Source organism: Populus nigra, chromosome 3 (assembly GCF_951802175.1).
Source record: "Populus nigra chromosome 3, ddPopNigr1.1, whole genome shotgun sequence".
NCBI lineage: Eukaryota > Viridiplantae > Streptophyta > Magnoliopsida > Malpighiales > Salicaceae > Populus > Populus nigra.
The window spans coordinates 9,829,923-9,846,261 of NC_084854.1; the positions used below are offsets into that span (position 1 = coordinate 9,829,923).

The 16,339-nt window shown below is 32.7% G+C and overlaps 1 protein-coding gene across 1 annotated transcript; it reads right to left on the bottom strand.

Moving 5' to 3' along the window:
- Window positions 1-7,240: 7,240 nt before the first annotated feature.
- LOC133690284 (ADP-ribosylation factor 1-like) lies at window positions 7,241-11,854 on the bottom strand. The gene is made up of 8 exons (XM_062110524.1): window positions 11,407-11,854; window positions 11,245-11,283; window positions 10,885-10,947; window positions 10,083-10,101; window positions 9,342-9,453; window positions 8,725-8,772; window positions 8,322-8,452; window positions 7,241-7,585 (listed from the first exon to the last, which is right to left on the bottom strand). The coding sequence occupies exons 1-8, from the start codon at window positions 11,507-11,509 to the stop codon at window positions 7,552-7,554; spliced, it is 549 nt and encodes a 182-aa protein (XP_061966508.1). The 5' UTR covers window positions 11,510-11,854; the 3' UTR covers window positions 7,241-7,551.
- Window positions 11,855-16,339: the final 4,485 nt, after the last annotated feature.

Below are 16,339 nucleotides of genomic sequence, written 5' to 3' on the forward strand. Positions count from 1 at the left end.
GGTTTGAAATTGCCAGTGTTTCCCCCAACAAAGGGATTGCATCAAGGAGACCTACTTTCGCCTTACTTATTTGTGATGTGTATGGAGAAGCTTGCTTGTCTTATTAATAAGAAAGTATTTTATAAAACCTGGTTGTCAATTTATGTCTCAAAGGGCGGCCCAAGTATCTCTCATCAACTTTTTACGAATGATGTCCTTTTGTTTACTAAAGCTACCAAGGCGCAAATGCTTATACTTGTTAGTGTCCCACAGCTTTCTGCAGTGCTTTAGGTCTAAGGGTGAATTTTGATAAACCAAGAGTAATGTGCTCCAACAATGTTAGTAGAAGGGTGAGGCATGACCTCTCACAAATCTCTAATATTAAGTTTGCTAGCAATCTTGGTAAGTACCTTGGCTTCCCTTTAATTCAGGATAAGGATAAGAAGTCATATCTAAATTTCATGATGGAGAGTATTCAATCTAAGTTTGCAACGTGGAAAGGTCAGTTGATGAATAAGACTAGAAAGTTTATGCTAGCAAAATCAGTTTTGGCGGCAATCCCTACATACTCTATGCAACAGATTTGGCTTCCACAATCGGTTTGTTTGGAAATTGATAAAATGGTGTGAAATTTCATATGGGGCGGACATACTTTAAGACAGGGAATTCATTTGGTGAATTGGAATATTGTGTCCTCACCAAGAAATTATGGCAGATTGGGTATTAGGTAGACAAGATTGGCTAACATGGCTCTTTTGGGCAAGTTAACTTAACATATCATAAATGAATGAAGGAAATCAGGGATATCAATACTGTAGCATAAATATTGTCAACATTCCATTTTGTTAAATACTCACATTGTGTCCCAAAATGTTTCTATTACAAGGCGGTCTTTGTATAAGGCATTTAATTTTCTTCATGGTGGGTTCATTTACAAAGTAAGCAATAAGGATTTATCTTTATGGTTTGACCTTTGGCTGCAGGACGATATATTGGGGTTAGAAGTGGACGTGCTACACATTATTGATCTATATTTCAAAGTTTTAGATTTGTGGTGTGGTGGAAAGTTGAGCTTTTGTGTACTAGCTACACAGATTTCAGATTTAGTAAAATAGAAAAACATGGTGATACCAATTCCATCTTGTCCAAGGAGTTGAGCTTTTGTGTACTAGCTACACAGATTTCAGATTTAGTAAAATAGAAAATCATGGTGATACCAATTCCATCTTGTCCAAGGCCAACGGATTATATTGTGTGGTCTACTAACAAGAAGGTATGTATACTCTTAATTCAGCTTGTTCTTGGTTTTTGTTCGAAGTTAGAAATCTTCTTCCAGATGCGAGGTGGACTTAGAGTTGGAAATTGAAGGCTCTAGAAAAAATCAAGATGTTTATTTGAAAATTATATCATAATAGCCATCCCACTAATTTATTGCGGTTTAAACGCAATATTTCCTCATCTCTAATCTGTGGTGGTTGTAACCAAGAGGACGAGGACATTTTACATTGTATTAGAGATTATGTGTTTGCTAAGAGTATTTTTCTTGGACTAGGTCTTACAAACCGACAAGGGTTTTGGTGTTTTGATGTGGTAGAGTGGGTTCAAAGATTTGCCTCGTCCAACATTTCCTTGTTATTCTTGCCTACTCTCTGATGGATTCGAAGGAGGAGAAATATTTTAGCTTTTGGGGATGAGTTTTTGGGGGATAACTGGTAATTACATCAAATTCACTTTCTAAAAGATTTGTGTTGTGATGTTTGGAATAATCCAAAGGTAGTGCGTAGGCACCCCACTATTATTTCATGACTTAAGCCTGAAGAAGGATTTATTAAACTGGATGTGGATGGCAGCTCTCTTAGGAACCTGGGGAGGATTGGATTTGGGGGTCTCTTGAGAAATTCTGAAGGGAGATGGTTGATGGGTTTTACGAGCTATAGAGGTTTTGGTTCTAGTCTACTTCCAGAACTGCTAGCAATTAAATATGGTTTATTGGTGGCATGGGATAGAGGTTTCAGAAAGGTCATATGCAACTCTGATTCTACAGATGATATTCGATTGATTAATGATAATTTTAATAAGTATCACTTATTCGAAGCTGTTATTTTTTACATAAAAGAACTCCTGAAATGAAATTGAAAAGTTCGTCTGCTTTATACTTTGAGAGAAGCTAATTCATGTGCTGACTACATGGCTAAGCTTGCAGCTAAAAGTAACTCTGATTTATCTATTCAGGAGAACACTCCTCCAGGAGTTTGTCCTTTATGGTTATCTAATTCTCTAGATTCTGTTTACCTTAGAGGATTTTAGTTTTTCTTTTTTCTTTTCACTGTACCAAAAAAAAAACTGTTTTTTTAATTAAGTCAGCTTGATGACCATCTTGAATAAAGGTATATGGTAAATACTTGGTGGGAAAAGTTTAAAGTTAGATAAATAATCTAAAGTTTGAGTAATTAGTTTTTAAATTATGAAAACTAATTCATGTATGAAATCAATTAAGGAAGAATTTTGGTGGAACAAGAGCAGCGAGGTATTTGTGAGGAGTATGGACAAACCACAATACATAACCAATATTCAATATGTTTTTATAGTTAAGTGTTATGTTATTCTAACCTTGTGTTTCTTTTATTTTCTTACCTAATTTTTATATAATAAATTGAAGTCATATATGAGTTAACTATTGGTTGTACCAGGTTGTGTGATATTTTATATGATGCTCATGCAAGAGCAATGGAGAAGATCAAGTTAAAGGACACAGAGATATGAAAAATGTATAAAACAAAGAATATCACGGACCATAATTAGGCATTGTATCTTGAATTTTTGGTATACAATTATGCAAAAAAAAAAGTTCAAAAACAAGTGGTTGTTGAGTTAGAGAAGATGAGTGCATAACTCCTCGAATAAAATAGGATGAATTGGGCTCAATTAAGTGCAACTATGGGTACACCTTTTTCTCCCCCTTTCGCACCTTCCACTTCAGAATTCTTTCCTCACTTTTATTTTCACCTTCAACACCTTCGATGTAATGTAACGAGTATATACTTCACCTTGTTAATGTGATTATATTTCAATAGGAATTTTAATGGTTTTCGACTAGGTATCTTTTATTGTTCATTTTGACTCTTTTTTAATGTTTGTGTATGAAATTTATCTATTTCATTGTTGTGCACTATTTATATGAATTTGTTACTTAAATCTTCTAACTATGAAAATTCATAGGCATTTCTATTAAAAATTCAACCTTTTTTAATTTTTTACTCCGTCGGCAATTTTCAATTCCGACCGAATTACCAACGAAAAATATGCTATAAAAGCTAATTTTTAGGCATTAATATTTTGGTGACGATTCCTTCAGCATTCGATATTGCCAAAGAAATTGTCGACAAAATAAAAATCCTAAAAAATTAGTTTTGGATGATAATATTTCATTTTTTATTTTCATCGGTAATTTTCAATATTAATGGAATCTTTTTTATATACCAACAAAATATTTTATCAATATTTTTTAATTTTCTAATAGTGTGTAATTGTTCTACTTTGCCAAGTAGTTGTCATTCAGGTAACAAGGGCACTACCAAAACTTTGAAGTAGATCACCACCTCACAATATATATGCATCAAGTGATTGTCCATAATCAATAATCCTCCTATGAATCCCGCTAGTAGAAATTGCTGCTTTTTTCCGACTTTGAATAGAGACTCAAGCTTCGTCAGAAAAAAAATGGTCCAATAATATGTCCGAGTCTCGTATACGAGGTAGGGACAAGCATACAAGGTAAAATGTCGTTTTTCTATTCTAAAAGTAGAGCGTACTGGTGATTTGTTTCTATTATTGTTTTTACACGCCAGTGATGGGTTCCAGGCCAGCATCAATCGAGATGTTCTTGTATTTTATGTTTTTAAATTATTTTAATGTATTTTTAAATAAAAAGTATTTTAAATCATAACTGTTCCATTAACAAAATAATATACATATCTCAAGTAAATAATAATAATAATAAACAAATAAAGAATGAATGTTCACGGATAAACGATAAAATTTCGAGTTTTACAATATTTTTTCTTCAATTGATGTATTGTTTGTTTTTATCTACAGAAGGTATAACGACCGAAATAGTGAAATTATATAACTTGTTTGTTTCCTTCTTGCTCGATGATGAAGAACAGAAATGATGACGTGGCTCAAGACAAGATTTACAAATGTCTCCTAGTAAAAGGAATTTGGATCGCAAAGATGCCACTTAAGGTATGAACGTTGTGTTTATGCAAAGACCTTGGACAAATCTTCAAGAAATAAGAATATAATTGAAATTAGATCTAAGCACATAGAAGGAGAAACTTCAACCCGCAACTATTTAGTTAGGGATTATATAAAACGATGTCATCTAGCTTTGTAGAAAATTGATAGTGACATGATAACTCATTACGCAGTAGTGACAAATTGTTTTACTTGTCCAGCCCATGGGAATCTTCTTTGGTATACCCTGGAGTTGTATGGATTGATATTATTTTATATTTTATTTTTATCAAATAAATAAAAATATAGAGATAGGTTCGAACACTTAACCGTATGGTTATCAAGATTTTGATATCATATTAAAAAATCAACTTAACTCAATGCATGTAACTTACAGTGTTAGATGAGATTTCAAGATATAATTTATATTATTCTCTAATGTATATTACAAAGTAAAATATATAGTTATCTCAATAAGAAATTTTGAGTTAAAATAAGGGATAAAAGACTGGAGAAGAGGAACAAAAATCTTAATTTAACTATCGTGAATTACTTTTTAGTAAAAAATAGATTTTTTTCAATAAATTTCTCCATGTTGATCATATTGTATAGAAGATACGTGACATAGCAATAAAAAATCTTAACCAAAAAGTTGAGGATGCTCTTAAATCTTTTAACCAATCTAAGCTACCATCCTTTAACAAAGCTTAATACTGTTTTAAACGTGGAAGTGATGCTACTCTGCCATGAATGACATGGAAGATGTGATAATATTCATGGATTCTCATGGAGTGGTCCAGCATGGAAGTCACAGGAGTCTACGTTAGATAATCAAATGACCCCATGCAAATTTGTTTAATATTGAGCACAAGAACCTTCCCACGCAAGGAGGTTAAAAGGGTATGATTTGCGTGCCTTTTACAAGACTCACATCTACATCGATCACAAGAAATTATCCCATCTGAGAACAATCAGTTTTGAACATCTATCTCACGATTCTCACATGGTAGTTCTGCTTCTCATGAACAAAAATAGAATTTCTTTAATGGTGACAGAGCATATGGAATGTGAGCTTTTTTCTTTTTGTTTGGTCAAAGAACAGCCTATTGCTAGGATTGGAAGCTCAGACTGGCAAATGCTGGAGCCTTTCTTCGGTCATCCGAACGAATACGTTCTCTTACAGCTGTGGATGCCACGCTATGGACAGACCAGAATACGTTCTGTGAGCCTGTGGCTCCTGAGGTATGGACAGCCTGATTGCATGTTGCAATTATCAGCATAAAGAAAATGGCACTCAAGTGACTGAGCAAAGTCTTTTTTCCGATCACATAGTACTGTCAAGCAAAACTAAATGAGCTTCACTGTCCAAGAAAAGGCACTTGAATAAACAGCATCAACCATAATGCACAAACAAATCTATCAGGGCATATTGACCTCTTGGTTTCAAGCAAGAAACACACTTCAATATCATTATGCGTTATTGTATCCCTAATAGAGGCCCTCTTAGCAGACATACCCAACCCACAACTATTCCAAAATAAAATCTTCATTGATAAATTACCAAGTTATACTGCAAATTGGAATTATTGGGCTGCATTCCGATCTGCAATCTTCCTATATATCCACCTGGCTTCTAATGCCTGCTGTCAAAACTGTCAAGTCCTCAGCATTCCCAAAACCCTAAGCAAAAACATCCCCTGCACCTCATGTTCAACAATACATTCTGCAGTTGCAGCAGAACTGTAAGTTATGATATAACGAAGATTCCCTTTTCCGATTCTAGAATCCAGTCTAATTCAATTCAATATTGTTTTTGATTGGGAATTAGATTTCATTATTTATTTTAATTTATTTTATATTAGGTTATTCCGGCATCATAACCCGAGAATAGTGTTTAACGAGTTAACTCGGATTGATTTGACTTTTTTTTGTTATTTTTTTTAATTTTTTTTTTCATAAATTTTATCATTCAGCATTGGAACTGAGTTTATTGGGAATTGAGTTTTATAATTTTTTTTATCTGCTCTCTATGGTGTTATCTCAATAACATGACAAAAGTCATGAATTTGACATATTAATACAGATTAAATCAAGTCTTTTTTTTTCTTCTTATATAATTATCTTAGTGTCATAACTCAAGTCATGGATTTGACGGATTAACTTGAGTTGTTTTTATATATTTTTTTTAATTTCATCATTCAATATTAAGCTAATTGGAAATTTGATTTTGTAATTTATTTTGATTTACTTGTTACAGAGTTATCTCAATCTTATCAATTAGATCGCAAGTTTTACAGGTTAACTCGGGTCGCTTTTTTAGATCTTTTTTTTAATTTCATCATTCAATTAAGAATTATGCTTCATAATTTATTTTAATTTACTTTCTATGGAATTATTATATTCTCATAACTTAGATTACAGATTTAATATTTTAATTCAGATTGATCCAAGTCAATATAATATATTGTTATTTCAATATTAAAATAAAATATCATTTTGAAAGGAAAATAAATAGGTCAATCTCAGTTTTTACAGGTCATCCAATTATTTTTGATCTGCAAAGTTAATTAAATCATATTGAGACAACCTCCATACTATTAAAAAAATATTCCACTAGACAAAAAAAAATTATTAGCAACTTCCAAATATTGTTTTTTACTCCAGAAAAATTTGACCTGAAAAATCTAATCCACTCAACCTGCAGCAGAACACAAGTAAATTATACAGTAAAATCAAAACTAACTAGCCATCATAACCTAACAACGAGAGCCGTCCAGTTGGGCCAGAACAAATGTATTCACATGCCAACTTGTACAGTACTCGCATTCTCATTACCATTTCCGGGTCAGTTCAGTTCAACGTTTTTTCAACTGGGTTTAGCTTAAAGATCGCATCTTTTGATAGTGGCAAAATGTCTTGATATTATTATAAAACTTCCATTGAAAAGGTTCGTTCCAGTTACAAGAGTCCCCCGCCTAGCCCACCAAAAAGGGTTTGGATGAGTGACAAGTATAAAACAATGGAATTAACAAAATTGAAACATCGCTATCATTTTCAAACAATACAGTACATGGTGGGGCAAGAACGAATTCGGATGAAGTACACAGCAAATAGTGGCAAAGAAATGGAACGTAACATAACATAAAACAAGCTAATTGGTTCTTCTTTGATGAAAATTTTACAAGTATATTGGTGAGAAAAATCAGTGAAGGTCAAACGGCATAATTGCAGCCATGAATGAATTTCTTTAACAGCCAAACCAACTAATCATGGTCACACATTATAGATTCTTGCTCAGAGAAACAACAGCGAGCTTCCCATTCTTCTCTAAAAGAGTTAGCCACCTCCAGACTTAAGTGTATTACTCAACCTACAATAACACATGACTCTCCATCAGGCTTCTGACAAAAATAAAATAGCAGGAGAAAACAAAACTGTGAAGCATTCAGAATTTAATATCTGCATTAATAGAACCAGGTGCGCCATCAGTTCCTAGATTTTGTAGATATAAAAATTTCTTCCGAGAGGCAGAGATAGTTATAGAAACTGCTGCTGCTCTTTCCTTCTCACATTTATTACTGAAGCATTTTGAGCCTCCGGGGTTTTGTTTTCTAGTAGATGATTTTGTTTTTTGAAACAATTTGGCAGACAGTGATGGATATAGACTTCCCATTGAAGCATTCTATTCGAGCATTGAACATAAAGATTGAATTGAATGCTTCTATTGTTTTCAATGATCCAACGAAACTAGTTCTCCTTAAGTTCGTTCCTATGGTGTATTCAGAAAAGAGGACAAGTTCCATTTGGTGAAATTGGATCTGGGCTCTAAAGATAGGAAGCTTAGGAGTTAAATCATTTATCTTGACTTACCTTGGTCTTGGAAAACAAAGAATTTGGGGACTGGTTATTTGAAAAAAGGGTGAGTCGGTGAGTCAAAGGGAATGGTTTCCAAAGTAAAGGAGACTAATGGGATAAGTATTCAGAAGTTTAGAATTTTCTAACCACATTTGTAGAAATGAATTCTATGGAAAGCCTAAGCTATAATTCTCGGCATCTTCAAAACCAATGCCAGAAATTCATTCCAATCCATTGGTAACTTAACTTACCAGTCCAAACCTTCAAAAAGACCTTCTCCTTTAATGGCAGAAGTTTTAAAAATCGCCCATTGTCGATTCTTAATCTTGTGCAACTCCAAAGCCTCAGTCACAGCCGCATCATCAAGTGCACCAGGAAGATCCTGTATAAGCCAAAAGAAAGAAGAAAATAAAAATAAAAAACAGAGAAGAGAGAGCAAAAGCCTGATTTGATAGAAATATTTAATGTGAAATTTATGTATGGATATGAAGCTTGATAAAGGGAGCATCTTTCCTTGACCACATCATAAAAATGTTAGACCTATTGTTTTCACATCCAATAAAGCTTTTTCATTTGATTTTGCAAGTATCATTAGAATTAAGTCTTGTTTCTGCCATATGTATATTAAAAATGAAATAACTAAACAACACAAACCTGCTTGTTTGCATAGATAAGAACAACAGCACCTCTTAACTCTTCCTCCTGCCAAACAATCAAATATGTAAGCTTGCTCTATAAGATTACACTAAATGAATGAAAATGTACCTTAACATCAAAGACAACTAAATATCTAAAAGCAGAGAGTTGAGTTGCCTAAATTTACATTATATAGGAAGCATGCATGCATGCAAGAACACTAAGATGTTGTTCAGTAACAAGGAAAGGAATGACAGGAATGGGAATGAAAGTTGTATTCCTATTTGTAGGTGTTTGGTTGAAAAAAAATTACGTGGGAATGAAAATGAAAATTAAATGCAGTTTCATTCCCACTTTATAACCCTCAAGGCATCTCAAGTACACCACAATCCCAAACTAGTTAAGGGTGGCTACATGGATATGCTTCCACAGTTCAATTTCAAGATAGGCTGATTTTTTTAAGCTACTATGATATCATATCATCATTTATTACTAAAGGCCAGGCCATTTTTGGTCCACTAAGGCTTCATAATCTTTACATCATGTGTGCCAAGGGTTTAGGTATAGGATGTACCAATAACACTAACTTTGTCAACTACTCAGATGTGAGCACAAAATAGGGATAATAACAGTACCTCTAAGATTGCATGAAACTCATCTTTAGCTATCACGAGCCTGTCAGTATCACTTGAATCGACAACATAAATAATGGCTTGTGTGTTGGGAAAATAGCATCTCCAGTATGGTCTGTTGCAAACATAAGCAGCCAGTGAGTTTGTGAAATTGATCAAATAACCCATTATCTCACAATCAATCAACTTATACCATGTACAAGTTGTGGAAAACAAGGCAGAAGTGATAATCAATGATCATTAAAGCATGTGATAATATCATTCTTAATCTTTTACACATGTAATTATGTACAACAAGTCATCACTCAAAGATTTCCTCTTGAAATAGAGCAAAAACTATTCGAGTAGAAAAAATCAACTGTTTGGATAGTATTTAGACATGCATTGAGTCTGTAAAATATCAACGAATAGAAAAATGCCTGTGTTTCAAATATATTTTGTGATGAAGGAAATGTTGATAGTCAAAAAACCCATGAAAGAATATTTTAATGAAGCAATAATTCATTACAAGTTTTTTGTTTATTATTTGTGGAGAAACAACAATTGAGTACATATGCAGATACTAGTTCTATAAAGAATATAATGAATCACATCATATATCATAGGCTTTTGATTCCAACATTGCACAGCCATTAAACCAAATAAAAAATAGTATATATCACAAGGCAACTCATGTTATAGTTCCCTACCAATATAAAGCAGAGTTATTTGTGAAAAAAGAAGTAGAAGGAAGAGGCAAGTTACCTGATGCTTGTCTGCCCACCTGTACCACAAATAAAATAAATGCAATCAGGGCAAGAAATTAACACACATTTTTTATCATGCAAGACTTAATGAAACAAAGTTTATTGTAACTCCACATTTGCTTACGAATAACCACTGAAACGATGACAGATGGTGTGAGAATAATGGACTAGCTGGTGGAAAACAATAATTAGATGGTGTGGGAACAATTAATCTTCTCAAAGCAAGTTGGTATGTGTGTCAATAAAAAGTCCAGCTCAAATGATAATGGGACATTGACATGTATTCGCTTTTTTCTTACAGCTCAAGCAAGGGTGCAGGTTCTCACTATTTCAAGTCCAACCAGAAAAGTATCCTTGCAATTTCACAATTCTAGGGAACGCAGCAAAAGATAGAAAAGTAAACCATCAAAATCTTACTAGTCTTACATGTATTCTGTTTACACTTTTCCATTCCAACCAGGAAGTTCCCTTCAAATTGGTTCTCCATGGTATATAAAGCATTTAAATAATGGAAGTCCTAGAGACATGGAAGTGACATAAGGGGGTATATCAACATCAAAACCTGTGCCACCCTACACTGCCTCAACCACCAAAAATAAATAAAGCAAATTTATTCACAATACAACAAGCCTAAAATCTCCATTCTTTTGTTGGTAATAGAAAGTGCCACTTCCAACTTTTCTTACACTGAGCAATCAGTAATCAGCAAAGATTCACATACTCCACCCATAGAAGCTACGGTTGCAATGAATGTAAAATATAGCACTGGTTTACAGATCAAGGGAAATAAATAGGCTTACCGAGATCCCAAACTTGAAATTTGATATTGTTGTACTGAACTGTTTCGACATTAAATCCAATTGCTGTATTAGGAAAACAAAAAATTCAGTTACTAATTATGAACAGGGTAACAAATTACTCAACCCCATTACAGCAAAAAGTGACAGCATTTGAAAATAAAAATGCAATTCCAATATCTAAGTTCATCCATTAGCTAAGCCATTGAAGGATAAATCCTCAATGTAACTGAAGCCAATGCAATTGGGTCGTAGACAAACCATAAAACAACAAATCACATCTCATCTCATAAATTATGTCAATTTAGGATTCATACTCTCATCAACCAAACAAACATCAAATTCTAATGAAATTACACTAACTTGGAATAGTGGATACAACTTCACCCATCTGAAGCCGATCTGCATCAAAAAGCAAAATCAAAACACACGAAAAATTATCAAAATTCAATAACTACCCGTTACTCAAAATCACTAAAAAACAAAAGGGTGTCACTTAGAATCCACAAAAAAAGAACAACATACAGAGAATTGTAGTTTTGCCAGCATTGTCAAGACCAAGAACAAGGATCCGAGCCTCTTTGTTGCCAAATACTGAGGAGAACATTTTAGAAAAGAAGATTCCCATCTTATTAAGTCCTAAGTGGGAGACAAGATAATGGAGATTCTTTCAGCGCATCGATGGATGAATAGATGGTAGAATTTGAATCAGATCTATAAAGCAGAGCCCTTTTCCTCTCTGCAATCAACAAAATGAAAAAAGAAAAAGGAAACCCGCAGTGTCAAAATGGATTGATTTGTGTACAAGATTTTCAAGTATATGAAAAGAAACGCGCCGGTAGAGAAAAGGAGGGTCTGCTGGCGAAAGATGTTTATGATTATGGGTCAGGAATATAAATTTAAGAAGTCGTCGGTGAGAATAAAGTAGAAAGGGAAAATTGGGACAGCGCTGAAGGAGCATAGTTTTTAAACTCAACAACGGGTGACCCGATAAGTTCAGGGTAGGAGGTTGATTTGAGTTTATTTAAATTAATTTAATTTTTTTTATTTTATAAAAAAATTAAAACAATATTATTTAATATTGTTGGGTTTAAAAAATATGTTAATATTTTAGTATTTTAAAATTTTTTTTATTGGGCATAGATCAAATTTTTTACTTTCTAATATTTTTATACTTTTTTAAGGCTAAAAAAATATGATTTTACTCGCTTCGTAGTGCAGGTTAAAAAATTAGTGTATTTTAAAAAGAGATGGTTTGATAAATTGAGATTGGATTTTGCTTTAATTTGCTCTAATAAATCATTTGGATTATTGATAATCATAAAATAAATATATTTTCATTCCTTTTACCATATGTCTTTTTCTATTATGTTTTAAGCATAACCGAATATTAGTGATTATCTTAGAAGAATAGACAAAGTTTAGAGACTTCATAAAATAGTTGTTATTAATGCAAATGTTTTTTCTTTTGTATAGATGTTGAGCATCTGGTTAAGGTTGAGATTCTGACATAGAAATGGTAGGCCTTATGATCTAAAAAGAGTTGAGATAAACCTTCTAACATGCCATGAATGAAAAAATAAAGTTGGAATGGACGGGTATTTAGCAAGAAACCAAGTCAAAAACAAAATATAAGTTGTAACAGAGTTTGAATAACAGTAGAGTTGCAACAACAATAAAATCTATTTTCAACATAAATTATTAGGAATTTAACCAACCTTAATGACTAGATAAATAATAAAGAAATTAAATAGCATAAGGACTCCTAATTAGTCTAAGAATCCTAAAAAAACATAGCAGCCAAGGGAGAGAATAAAAAAAGCAAGTGGCGAAAAAAGGGCATCTCTTCAGCTTTTTTTCCTTCTTTGTTCTTCAATTTTCCAGCAGCTATGAACTAAAATTTGGCTTTTGGTTCACAGTAGTTTTGTTCCATTATTGTTTTAGATTGTGAGAAGAGATATTTTCAACTTTATTTCTTGACATTCAAGTACTTATTTTCCCTGGATTTAGTGCGTAAGCTATTGTTTTCATTCAAGCCTTTTAAATGGTTAATGCGGTAGGCATGCTTTTCTTTTTGTAAATTTTCAATCTGTAATTGTTGATTTGGATCAAGAAGGAAGAAAAATAAATAAATTTCGTTGACTTAACTTTTAGGTTAAAAGAATAAGACAAGTAAAAATTGTTGATCTTTTTAACGATAGTTTGGAATACTTGATCGTTTTTCTCTCTTAAAGCTTTTGTCACTGCATATAATTTTTTTTTTTCAATGCTTAATTTGATTGGAGTTAAGGAATTAATTATGTACTTTTTCTAGTTAATTTAATCTTTTTTTAATCTTCCTTACTTAAAGGAATTTTAAGTATTTGCTTGAATTAAAAGAATATTTATTTTACTTCGATGATTAATCTAATTCATTGGACATTTTTGAATCAAGCATATAAACACTGAATTATCTTTTATGTTTTTTTCATAATTTTAATTTTCTTTAGTTTTCTTATTAATCCCTAATCTTTATTTCAGTTTCTCATAAGAAAAATTAGAATAATTTCCCTTGGATTCAACCTGGCTTTCACTATCGTGCTATAAAAATTAATTCCTTAAAAGGAGAGAAAGGTCATAATTAATTTTGGTGGTCTCAACAATGACCAATTGTTAAGGTCCTAGGCTCCTAGTCGTGCTTAAGTTTTCTGCCCGTTATTGATTCATGTATTACTCATTGCTTTAAGCTTTATAATTTTGATCTTATTTATTGTTTCTTGGGCTTTACTATATTTTCTAGTCCTTTAGATTTTCTTTCTTGGGCTATTTATATTACCTGTTAACGTAGTTAGGATTGGCCTCTTACATATCAGAATTTTAGATTATGTTGTTAAAAAAATAAAAATAAAAATAAAAACCTCTAATCACAGAGTTGTACCGGGAAAATCCTAACACCCTTGAAGTCATATTATGATTTGGTTTCTCCTCCCCTCTTCTCTTTTGATAAGATATATATATATATAAACTCAAATGTTATGGGTTTCTTTAATGACTCTTTCTTTGGAGATTTAAGTTCTGATTTTATTTTGTGATGATGTCCCAAAAAATTCAAGTAGCTGAGGAGCAAGCTTAGGTATTTAATAATCGGTTAATCTCTTAATTCTAGTAATCTAATCCATTCTCTCTAGATAAGGTGGTTGATAGTTGGTACTTGGCGTTTGGTAGGTCAAAGTGAATGGTAATTGGTACCTATAAAAAAAAATTTTATAGATTTATGAAGTCTCAGATACTTAGGTAAATATTTTTTTAGAGAGAGAAGACAATTATATTTAAAAGAGAAATGCTCTGAAAATATATACACAGTAGAGAATGGAGATTGTGAACTTGGAGCTTGAAGGATTCATGGTTTATCTATAATCCATGAATCTTGTCTTTTTATAAAGAGTAAAGGCTAAAGTATAATTTTTTCCTAATAGTTTTGATGAGGAAAAATATTCCTAGCATATGTATTAATAAGATGGAAATATGGTAAGCCATTGTGAGATTTTTATACACTATCTCATACACAACATTAATATTAATGAAAATATAGTAGGCCCTTATATGACTTTTATACACTATCACTGACACAACATTAATGTCGATGGAAATATGGTAGACACTTAGAGGACTTCTAAACACCTAAAGTTGTAGGGAAAGTAAGATCCAAAATATAGTTGAGTCTATAAGGGCTGGGCTTTTTCCTAGGTTGAGTCCATGAGAGTTAGGCTTTTTTCCTAGAATAAGCCCATGAGATCTGGGCCCTTTCCCTAGAATGAGCCTATAAAAGCTGAGTTTTTCCCTTAGGTTGAGTCCATAGAGTTGAGTTCTTTCCCAAGACTAAACCCATTAGGGTTAGGCTCAGGCACGTTGCCTAAAACTAGGGATTTTTAGGACTTTATGGGGGTCTTTTAGGCTTGTTAAACTTGTGTTTATCAATAGTGCTCCAAGTCTTGGTGATATTTTATAAGTAAAGACTTAGTAAAAATGCTCGATACAACAAGTTTGTTGAATTTTCTTTGTTTTAGAAATGGGGTGGAAACCTCGGGTAATATACCAGAGAACCCATGTGTAAAGCATACACCGTGATTGAAAAAAAATTCTAAGTATGTAAATGGGAACCATGAATGAACATATGCCAAGAAATTTTTTCTAATAGGTGGAGAAACTCATGGAGGAGAAGCTCGTACTTAGTAAAATTTTTAAGAGGCAGAGGGGACGAACCCATGTTGATGTCAATACTTAAAAAAATTTCTAAGGTAATGAGGAAAACCCAAGGAGGGTCAGCCTATATTTAGAAATATTTCTAAGAGGCTAAGAAAAATCCAAGGAGGTTGAGCCTTAGAAAATTTCTAAATGGCTGCAGGGAATCCAAGGTAAAGCCCAAACTTAAAAAAGAAAATTAAAGGGTAGAGAGGATGGACCTATGTCAACGTCAATTCTTAGAAAAAAAAATTATAAGGTTCTAGTTAGCCTTGATGGTATATATTTGGCTATAAAACGAGGTCTTATTTCTTTGTTGAGATTGGTCATCTCAAGCTATAAAGAAGGGTGAAGCTATTAAACTAGAAAAAACTCTTTCCAATAAGATTATGCAATTGCACTAAAAAGAACCCTTTCCAAAGAGATTGTGCAGGAGTCTAAAAACCTCCATTAAAGATCTGTAGATAAAAAATATATGTTAAAAAAATAATTATTTTAATCTAAAAATAAACTTATTTCCTATAGGAATATATATATATATATATATATATATATATATATATATATATATATATATATATATCCCGAGGTGATTTGTTGGGCTATAGGGAGGCCTTTGATCCATCCTTTGAAAAGTGGTGTCATTGCACTAAAAAGACTCATAGTCAATCCCTTCCAAGGATGTGGCTATCGTGGGTGCTAAAACTTACTTAGATGGTAAAGCCTAATTTTTCCACTAAGCGACCAACACAACCAGGGTAAGGGGTTACACTTGGTTGTCGAGCTATTATAAGTTAGAATGGATAAAAGTGCTTGCAGTAATGAGTAGATCCATCATGCGTTCTAGCCCAGGTGTGTCATAGTTATGTTCTATAGAATGACTTGGAAATGTTATTAGAAAGAAATTGATGGCTTTTTGATCAATTTTTCATAAATGACGTCAATGATGATGTTAAAAAGAATCAAAGTAACTTAACAACAAGGCTTATTTGTTGGATAATCGGTTAATCTCTAGATTCTAGCAATCTGATCTATTCTCCCTGATCAATATGGCTAGTAGGTAGTACCTGCTGTTTGGTATTCTAAAATGGATGGTGGCTAATGCCTACAAAAGGCCTATTTTAATAGGCAAAAGAGATTTTATAAATATATATATAAATAGAGAATGAAGATTGTGAACCTAAAGCTCGAAGGATTCATGATTTATCTATAGCCCATGAGTCTTACTTTTTTATAG

Coding starts and splice junctions, on each gene's coding strand:
- LOC133690284 (XM_062110524.1), bottom strand. CDS start 11,509: ATGGGAATCTTCTTTTCTAAAATGTTCTCCTCAGTATTTGGCAACAAA. Junction 11,284..11,406: donor TGGCAAAACTACAATTCTCT/GTATGTTGTTCT, acceptor TTTTTGATGCAG/ATCGGCTTCAGATGGGTGAA. Junction 10,948..11,244: donor AGTTGTATCCACTATTCCAA/GTTAGTGTAATT, acceptor TTCCTAATACAG/CAATTGGATTTAATGTCGAA.